Source organism: Schistosoma mansoni, chromosome 6, assembly GCF_000237925.1.
Source record: "Schistosoma mansoni strain Puerto Rico chromosome 6, complete genome".
In the NCBI taxonomy this organism is placed as follows: Eukaryota; Metazoa; Platyhelminthes; class Trematoda; order Strigeidida; family Schistosomatidae; genus Schistosoma; species Schistosoma mansoni.
The window spans coordinates 1,814,910-1,825,726 of NC_031500.1; the positions used below are offsets into that span (position 1 = coordinate 1,814,910).

Consider the following 10,817-nt stretch of genomic DNA (forward strand, 5'->3'; position numbering starts at 1 on the left):
ACTATATTTATTCCTGACGACTAAACTGAAAGTAAACACAATAATAATATTTCATGAAATTGGCACCCTTTACGAATCTGAATGAAGTTAAAACAACAATTAAGGCATAACTATATGAGTTAAATACATTTCGTGATTTCTCATCAGCTGCTTACGACCACTGATACGTATTAAATTGTAGCATTGAGGTATGATGTAGTGTGAAACAATTGACATTGACGACGGAAGGAATTAGAACGACAAACATCATCTGTAACAATAATGGTAGTAATAATAATAATATCTGTGAATGAACGGATGTGAGATCACTTAAAGCTCGAATTCAACAAACAGGGGGATGAAGTAGTAATTAAATGAAATCTGGAAACAGATAAGACGATTCGACCTTTAAGTGATCTCACATCCGTTCATTCACAGATATTATTATTATTACTACCATTATTGTTACAGATGATGTTTGTCGTTCTAATTCCTTCCGTCGTCAATGTCAATTGTTTCATACTACATCATACCTCAATGCTACAATTTAATACGTATCAGTGGTCGTAAGCAGCTGATGAGAAATCACGAAATGTATTTAATTCATATAGTTATGTTGTTTAGGTCCTATACGATGACAATAGAATAAAATTAAATCAAGATCACAATTTGAAACGTCAACTTACACCATTATTTTTAACCAAGGTTTCAAGAAACATTAGTAGTAGGCCAGCAGATTCCCAATCGATAGGTAGGCGATCTTGAATTTCCGTAAGCTTTTCACGTAAGAAAGCAAGTACATCGGCTTTCAGAGTACCTACACGATTTAATGGTCCTGGATAAACCTGATGCTCCGCTTGATTCCAACATGCAGCAGCCATGACACAGGCACGTATTTCTTCACCATCGTCTTCAGCACCTCCAATGTCAATACTAGAGAGTTGACTTGGTGTTTGCATTCCGGAATCAGTTATATTAAAAAGAGTATTTTCTGGATATTGTCCGAGTCGCGAAGTCCTATTTTGTTCGGATGGTTGTTGTTGGCTAAATTCAGAGTCGCAAGTGTGTGTAGTGTTGTCTGATGCTCTTCTCTTTGCATCAGCCACAGCTTCATTGACAAGCTCAAACAGATTAATTATTTCAACTCTAGCAAATTCTCCATTCCTTGGCCTTGAAGGTAAAACCTAAAAAAGGTATAATTTAGTTATTAGCTAAATATATGATAACTAACTTGAACAATAACGCCAGGACAACTAATCCAAGCCTTTATATGTGGAGTATTGTAAAAATGTGGAGTTTCAGGAATACCTGTTCCGAAAAATTGATATGGATGACCACCAGACCAAAATTGTGCAGCTGCAGCGTAACATTGATAGTAGTAGTTTGCATAGTCAAATGGTACTGTTTGATTTACAGATGGTACTTGAAATCCTTCAGGTCCATGTTTTATAGTAGGATTAAGTGAATGACTTGCAGGGGTTTTCGATGAATTATTCGTAGAAAGGCGAGCGGTAGATTGTTGAGGTAGCACCTGTGGCGGGGCGATTTGATACGCTGGATAAAATTGGCTGTAGTACTGCAACATAATCTGATGCCACTGAGCAAAAGGATCGAATTCTGTTTGTAAAATAAAGAGGTGTTGGTGGGAATGAATCTGTAAAATTCGATTGTTATAAGATAATACAGACTAACAGATATTTAGGTATTTTTTAGGTTAGAAACAGAGAAGCTAAAATACTGAGATGATACCTGAGCTGTTGTATTGGATAGGGGTCTGTTTAAAACATTAACGCAGCGATTGCTTATTGGTTGGTGTCCAGTTTTGAATCAGTCGGTTAACGGTCTGACTGCTGAGGGACGGGGCAGTATTACTAGTCCTCACGGTCTAAGACGAATAAGTAGACCTTTACTTAGTAGGTGAGTTATTAAATAAAAACAAGCAATACTCAAAATGCGATTAAAACAGGCTAAAGTGACTGTATGTATTAGCACAGCTTTTACTAATAATTAGTAGTGAACAGAGTAACCCGGTGAATAAGATTTCACGAAAGTAGACCATTACCTGAATACGTACTTACTATACAAATTGTGACGCCCTCTGAATCCCGAGAGACGGTTTCACAGCTTAATCTCCATTTACTTTTACATTTGGAAGCCATGGAGCCTAACATGATAAATTAGTAAAGCACTAATCTATTATTCGACACTAAGTTTATCGCAATGTTATGGGAGTAAGCCAATGGTATTTAAACCGTTTACACGAACTCAAGAAAGGTTGACAGACTTGTCTTTAGCACATGAACTGAGAACTCAATGGCATTTTGAAAAACAGTGTGTAATTTAATCGCAGAAATCAAAAACAATGAATAAGTATAAAAATCATAAGTCAGTCAAAAACTAAAACTTACGTTGCACATCCTTACTGGAAGATTCGGTGGACACTTCTTGATGGGTTGTTTTGGTTCTAGACTTGGAATGAATTTTCTGAGTACTTCTACTAGATGTAAGTGTTTGCTGAGGTAACTTGGGTCGATGAGTCGAACGACTGACTTTTCCTATTTTCGGAGGTATTGCATTGTCGTTTTTCGATAGTCCTGCTCCCTGAAGTGCATTATCAACGCTATTGGCCAAAAACTCTGGTTTGCAGCCATAACTGGGTGAACTGTTTACAATATTCTGGTTATTTGTACTATTGTTTCCACTTATTGAAGAATTAACGGGAAAATCTGTAGGCTCTTCGGACTTAACACCTAGTTCGGGGTGAGAATTGGAGGCAGGAAATGTATTTATAGGCGGTTGTTCGGCATCCTGGTTTGAGCTAAAGTTTGGTGGATTATTGAAGGGATTATGATCATAACCGAAATGGGAACTTTGCATTTGATCGTGATTTACAGGATATCCCCCATAATAAGTCATTTGAGGAGAACTCATTGCCTGAGGTGTTCCATCTCTATCTCTGCTACTAAATGATTGGAAGTTGTCGTAAATACCTTGTTTTTTGTCCTTGTTCCATTATTCGTGACGTCGACAGCTTCAAAACCAACACCTCTATCTCAGTGTTCAATGTCAGTTCTGGTGAACCAAGGTCAGTAAGCCTTGCGGAAGGTCGTATAACAGCAATAAATTTTTCGTACTGCACGTACTATGATGGTGAAGTCCTATATAAGGAATATATGGGGAAATTAGCAATGTAAGTGGTAAAAAAATGGAATGTTGATGTGATGATTCAACTTATATTCCAGAACGCGCGCTATTTAAAAAGGACAGTAATATTGTTTCTGGTAGAGTTAAATTCACTGTTTTGATCCCAAACTACTCATCAAAACTACAGTTTGCACTAAAATTGCATTTGTTTCAGTTAAAGTGATGTTGGATTTGTTTGTTTTGATCTTGCTTTTGTTAATTTACTGAGTCAAAGCATTCTTGATCGACTTTTGCTTGATTTATTTGATCAAGGTTGGAGATTTGTCTTACACATCCATTTCGCCTACTATTTTAGCTTATTTTTAAGATTGTAGGCCTTGCTCACATGTGTAGACAGCCAGATTGCTTATTCCCTGTTGAAGGAAGGCAATGTGATGAATGTAAGAAGTGGTTCCATAAAATGTGCACCCGCTTAAGTCCCACTGCCTATAAAAGGTGCTCAAAGCCTAATTCTCATTGGCTCTGTATGTTTTGTTGTTCGAACGATACATCACTCATTCAAGAAGCAATTAGCCTTCTCGAATTAGGTAACAAAAAGTTTGGCGAGGGCTGTACCGGTGACATGGGTACTGATAACGAAGAATTTGTCCGTGTCGTAAGTGCTGTCACGGCACGTGCCAGACACCCAACTGCGCAGCACGAGACAGAGCTTTTTACCCCGAAACAATTAATGAGCGATACGCCATTAGATATTGGTGGCCAAGTAGCCACAGCAGCGACTGATGATCCGAATAGAACTATTATCGTCCCGAGTAGTTCTAATCTGGATGCTGCGATTGATGGGAAATGGATGACGCGGAAGAAAGGATAGCCGAAGAATGCGCTCATTTGGTTGAAAAGTCCTTGTTCCACTCACATTTTGCTTGTCAGATTACTCCGCTAAAGTCTGAAAGTAAGACAATATTTAGCCTTTTCGTAGATGATAGGGTTATAAGTCACAGGGGAGGAGGCATAACGTTATATGTTAGGGACAACTTTCGCACACAATCAATCATATCGGAGGCACACGTAAGTGGCAAATGTGAGGTAGCATGTTGTACAATTAAGTCTAGAAAAAGGGTTAGTGACTATAGGGGGAATATATCGTAGTCCGTGTCCGTCATTGGAGACTTCAACGCACCCCATATCAACTGGATAGAGCTCACAGCTTCGGGTGGGGGGTTCGATAGCGACCTTCTATCAACAATCACCCATTGCTTGGGATCAGTGAAACACATTGGACGCAGGTTGAACAACAACGACTAGCTTCAGAGGAGCTTCCGTTATACTCCGGTCATAAAGGAGAAAATGATGACAATGAAGTCGTTTAAGACCAATTCTACGATAGGCTGCGGTCGATCGTCGAGAAGTCCTCAACAAAGGACGTGACCATTCTGATGAGAGATTTAAATGCCAAGGTTGAAGTGAACAACGCCGGATATGAAGACATCATGGGACGACATAGACTGGGAGAAAGGAACGAAAATGGTGAGAGATTTGCAAACCTATGTGTCTCTAATAAACTGGTCATAGGAGGCACTATATTCCCACACAAAACCACATGGACTTCACCGGATCACACTACGCACAACCATATTAACCATATCTGAATCAACAACAAAATGTTCAGGAGGACGATGGAGGATGTGAGAACCAGGAGAGGAGCTGATATGGCATCATATCATCACTTGCTGGTCGCCAAGATTAAATTAAAACTTAAGAAGCACTAGACAATGGGGCGGACAACATCACAAAAGTTTAATATGACTTTTCTTTGGGATACTGACAAACAACAAATTCAAGATAGCCCTCAGCAACAAGTCCCAGGCCCTTCATGATCTACTCCATGGAGGGGGAACTACTATGAAGAGCAACTGGAAAGGAATAAAAGAGACAATCATTCCAACATGTCAGGAGGTTCTGGGCCACAAGAACCACCATCGCAAGGAATGGATCGCTGTTGATACACTGGATAAGATTGAAGAAAGGATGAACAAGAAAGCAGCAATCAATACCAGCCGAACAAGATCAGTAAAAGCCAAGGCACAAGCCGAATGCACAGAAGTAAAAAAGCAAGAGGAGCACCAGAACGGACAAACGTAAATATGTGGAAGATTTAGTAATGACAACGGAGAAGGTTGCAAGAGAAAGAAACATGAGACAATTGTATGATACAACAAAGAAACTCGCTGGAAATTACCGTAAGTCAGAAAGACCAGTGAAAAGCAGGGAAGGCAAGGTAATCACCAACATTGAAAAACAACGAAACAGGTGGATAGAACACTTCAAAGAACTCTTGAATCGACCAGCTCCACTGTACCTACCCGACATCGAAGTAGCACTCACAGACCTCCCAATCGATGCTGGTTCAACAACAATTGAAGAGATCAACATGGCCATCAGACAAACCAATAGCGGCAAAGCAGCGGGACCAGACAACATTCCGGCAGGGGTACTGAAAGCAGACGCAGCAACAACTGCAAAGATACTCTACATTCTCTTCAGTAAGATTTGGGATAGACAACAAGTACCAACGGAATGGAAAGAGGGACACCTGATCAAAATACCAAAGAGGGGCGGTCTCAGTAGGTGTGAGCATTACAGAGGCATCAGTCTTCTCTCATTACCAGGAAAAGTCTTCAACACGGTGTTGTTAAACAGAGTGAAGGACTCCGTTGACGCCCAACTTCGAGACCAACAGGCTGGATTCCGTAAGGATCGACCGTGTGCAGATGATTGTGGAACGATCAAGTGAATGGAATTCATCACTTTACATCAACTTCATTTACTACGAGAAAGCATTTGATAGTGTGGACAGGACAACACTATGGAGGCTTCTTCGACACTACCACGTGCCTCAAAAGATAGTCTATATTATACGAAATTCCTATTATGGATTAAACTGCAATGTCGTGCATGGAGGAAAACTCACTGACTCGATTGAGGTTAAGACTGGTATCAGGCAAGGTCGCTTACTCTCACCCTTTGTCTTTCTCCTGGTGATCGACTGGACCATGAAGACGTCAACATCTGCAGAGGAAACACGACATACAGTGGACAGCTATGATGCGGCTGGAAGATCTAGACTTCGCAGATGATCTTGGTCTTCCATCACACACGCAAAAACAAATGCAGGAAAAGACGGTCAGTGTAGCAGCAGCCTCAGAATCAGTAGGTCTCAATATAAACAAAAGGAAAAGCAAGATTCTCCGATACAGTATAGCATGCACGAATCAAATTACACTTGACGAAGAAGCTTTGGAGGATGTGAAAACCCTTACATATCTGGGCAGCATCATTTATGAACACGTTGGATCTGATGCAGACGTGTAGGCACGGATCAACAAAGCAAAAGCAGCATATTTACAACTGAAGAACATCTGAAACTCAAAACAATCGCCAACCAACACCAAGATCAGAATTTTCAATACATATGTCAAGAAAGTTCTACTGTATGTAGCGGAAACCTGGAGAACTACGGAAGCCATCATCCAGAAGATACAATTGTTTATTAACAGTTGTCTACACAAAATACTTCATATCCGTTGGCCAGACATTATCAGCAACATCCGACTGTGAGAGAGAACAAATCAGATTTCAGCAGAAGAATAAATCAGGAAGAAGCGCTGGAAGTGGATAGGACAGATATTGAGGGAATCACTCAACCGAGTCACAAGGCAAGCCCCCACATGGAATCCTGAAGGTCAAAGGAGAAGACCAGAGAACAGATCACGCCGAGAAAGGGAGACAGACATGAGAAGAATGAACAAAAGTTTGATAGAACTAGAAAGGAAGGTCGAGGACAGAGTGTGTTGGAGAATGCTGGTCGGCGGTCTATACTCCATTGGGAGTAGGTAAGTAAGTACTTGTACAATGTGTCGTAAAACCGATACACATTGACTTAGAATATGATCTGTCATTGCTAGACCTTGTTCTCACACACGACTGTGAAAATGTCGTCGACATTCAACACCTTCCCCCTCTAGTGAATAGTGACCTCATTGTACTTTCCTTTAAGTTCCGGACACATGGTATAGAATTTGCATCTGCTTCACCCTGTCTTAATATCTGGAGAGCTAATATTTCGGCAATCAGAGACTATACTGTCTCGATTGACTGGTCGGTCGATGCTGATGGATCAATCGAAGATGAATGGAATAAGTTTAAGGCTACATTCGAGTCCGTAACACAACCGTGTATCCCATGGTCAACACGTAAGCTGTCACATCGCCGTCCATGGACTAATAAGGAAACCCGGAAGTTGGGAAACACTTCTGGGACTTATTCTTGTTAACAGGGTAGGCATCACTTAAGTGCGAATATAAGAAAAATCTGGAATATACATAAAAATATCATAGTTAAATCTCGTACCACCTACAAACGACAGTTGGCATATGATAGCCGTACTTGTCCGAAGCAATTGTTTTCGTACGTTAAACGGCGAACAAAACGTAGTGATGGTATTCCCGCGTTACTGTTACACGAGAAGTCAGACTTACTAGCTGAATCTGATCTAGCAAAAGCTGAGACTTTTTCAAACCATTTTATTGAAGTTTACTCAATGTGTAGTGTTGCAACTGCTTGTCCCATTTACATCGATATACCGTCCATAGGATCTGTACAAGTGACTGAGGAAGCTATTCTTCCATTGATGACTAACCTCAAACCTTGTAGGATACCGGGCCTCGATAGGTTACATCCACGCTTGTTGTCGTCGCCTGCCGACATTATTTCAAGACCGCTCGCGACGCTCTTCAACATGTCCCTTTCACTCGCTCAACTCCCTAGAAGTTGGAAAGACGCTACAGTCAGTCATATATTTGAGGATGGTCAGAGACGGATCGTATCTAACTACCGGCCTGTCAGCCTGACCAGCATAGTCGTTAAGTTACTTGAAAAGATAATTCAGGTTAAGGTACTAAGTCACATAGATTCGTAGAATCTCTTAACTCTTGACCAACATGAGTTTCGTAACAAACATTCATGCTTAACTAACTTACTTATTGCGAGCGAGGATTGTACAGTAGCCCTTGATAACTGCCTGTCTGTCGACGTGATGTTCATAGATTTTGGCAAAGCGTTTGACAAGGTTCCACACTTAGGTCTTATGCATAAGCTCTCGAGCTTTGGAATAACAGGTGCAATACAGGAATGGATAGGAAACTTCTTATGTGACCGCAGACAGACTGATGGTCAATGGAACACTATCCGAAAGGAAACCGGTCAAAAGTGGAGTACCCCAAGGCACTATCTTAGGCCCTTTACTTTCCCTTCTATATGCAAATGAATTACCTCTATTACTCAAGTCATCAACATTATTGTTTGCAGATGATATCAAAATCTGGTGAACAATAAGAAGTGAGACTGATCGTTTTCATCTCCAAGCTGACTTAAACGAATTAGTTAGATGGGCTTATGATTGGGGCTTGGAAGTTAACTCCAGGAAGAGCGTGCTCATGCACATTGAACACGGTAATAGTTACAATAATATCATTGATGATACATCTCTTCCACGCGTTCAAAAACATAAAGACTTAGGAGTAATAATAAGTCATGACTTGGAAACAACTACACATTGCAACGCAGCTGCTTTCAAAGGTTATCGTGCGTTATGGTCATTTCGCCGAACATTCAAATGCTTTGACGAAATGTTTCAAATTTTATATCCCACCTACGCAAGACCACACTTAGAGTACTGTATCCAAGCAACTAGCCCATGTCTGACTAAGGATACTTACTCACTTAAGCGTGTTCAGAGTATGAGGACGAAAATAGTGAAGGGTCTTCCTAAACTCCCTTACGATGAGCGTTTAGAACGCCTAAACCTTTTTCCCTTGTCTTATCGTAGGACGTGAGGTGACCTCATACTGGCATTCAGTATCTTTAATTATGATTACGGTCTAAATATATCTTATCTTTTTGCTCTCTCCAGCACTGATAATCTCCGAGGTCATAGCAAGAAGGTTCAGAAACCGCGATCTAATAAACTAAAGGTGGGGTCCCGTTTTTCTCATAGAGTGTTCAATGACTGGAACGTCTTACCCGAACAAGTAGTATCAGCTCCATCAGTGAACATCTTCAAGGAGAAGCTAGACCTTCACTGGAAGGCAATCTGTTGGGATTAACACAGGTTCATCAACCTACTGATGATGCAACGGATATTCTAGTTTTACAACTAGATACCAGTAGCACCTTCTAAATTCGATTGTTCCCAGTCAGATAGAAATCAGAAGTCAGACGAGAAGAGGCAGGAAAGATATATTTGATTCGTTACCAATATATCGAGGACCTTTTCTATGAGCTGGCTAATGAAACGTAGGAGCTGTGTCCCACGCCGACTCGAAACGTGATCTGGTGCGGATGCATGACCGAAAGCCTTCAGTTAAACAAGTCCACTTAAACAACGTGGTCAGCATCCAATGTCGAACACTTAATGAGCTATTGATTTTGGGGAATTATTTACAGCTACAGATCACTCCCCTCCTAGTGAGGTAGTGATGCCCCTAAGACGTGACCAGCCAGAAGTTTAAACCCAACGAGTTTGTCGTTGGTAAACACTCTTCTGATAGCTTGCTTCGTTTAGCAGCGTCTGGTCGTCTTTCCTTAAACTATGGGACCAAAATGTACAACGTAGCAATAAAGAAATATAGTACAATGAAAATTTCGGTTCCTTGCGAAACTTCGTCGTTCTTTTCCAGCCGTCCTGGAAAAGAGGAAAAATAAAACGTGTGAGTGCATGTCGAAAATACACTCGTACTTGCGTAAGGACACAAGATGAGCGGAAAAAAATAAACTGATACACTTACAAACAGCGTAAAAGCGATCGGAAAAAAAGGTTTTCTTTTGGTTTTTTTCAATATATAAATATATATATATATACGCTCAAAAAAATGTTTTGTTTTTTTTTTTTGTTTTTTTTATATAAATAAAAAAATGAGCATATTAAAAAAAATTTATAATAAACTTTGAAAGGGTAATTCAAGATAAAGCTTATATCCTACGTGCAATATTCGTTAAGATGTTCTGGAAATCTTACTCGTCTTCCAGAACGCGTTGTTTTAGGTTTTTCTATCGACGTTGACGAAGTATCAAGTTGTGTGTCGGTTGTCGTGTAGGGTACTACGAGTGTAGTAGCTGTGTCGTTTGCTTGTACCGAAGGAAAATCGACGTAGCTAGGGTTTCCTTCTAGGTACGCAGCTTTGAGTCGATCGATACTGATGCTATCTTTCGTACCGTTCTTATCGACTACATAGTACTTAGGTTCGCGTTGAAGAACTTTGAAGGGTCCTTCGTATGCTGATTCGAGGGGTCGTCGATGTGAGTCTCGATGAACGAAGACGTGTGTACTATGTCGTAATTCGGGTTGAACGAAAACATCAGTTGATTGAGGTCGAGTGTGAGCAGGTTTAACTGAACGCATAGCGTTTGTAAGCCTACTCGTGTAAGAGTTTAGATCCATGTTCAATGAAGAAGCTGAAGGATCCACGAATTCTCCTGGGAGTCGGAGTGTCGTTCCGTAAACGAGTTGAGATGCCGTGTATCCAATGTCAGCTTTCACTGCATTGCGGATACCTAGCAAGACGAGTGGAAGAGCGTCTGTCCACTGTGAAACGTTTGAAGCTGATAATGAAGCTTTTAGTTGTCGATGAAAGCGT

The 10,817-nt window shown here is 40.6% G+C and overlaps 1 protein-coding gene across 1 annotated transcript in view; it reads right to left on the reverse strand.

Moving 5' to 3' along the window:
• Window positions 1-3,000, reverse strand: part of Smp_123060 (rgpr-related) — a 34,265-nt gene extending 31,265 nt beyond the window's left edge. The window contains exons 1-3 of the mRNA XM_018797917.1: window positions 2,388-3,000; window positions 1,211-1,596; window positions 666-1,163 (exon numbers count right to left, since the gene is read on the reverse strand). Of these exons, the coding sequence (XP_018652912.1) occupies window positions 666-1,163; window positions 1,211-1,596; window positions 2,388-2,910 (1,407 nt within the window). The 5' untranslated portion in view covers window positions 2,911-3,000. The remainder of the gene's footprint in view (window positions 1-665; window positions 1,164-1,210; window positions 1,597-2,387) is intronic.
• Window positions 3,001-10,817: the final 7,817 nt, after the last annotated feature.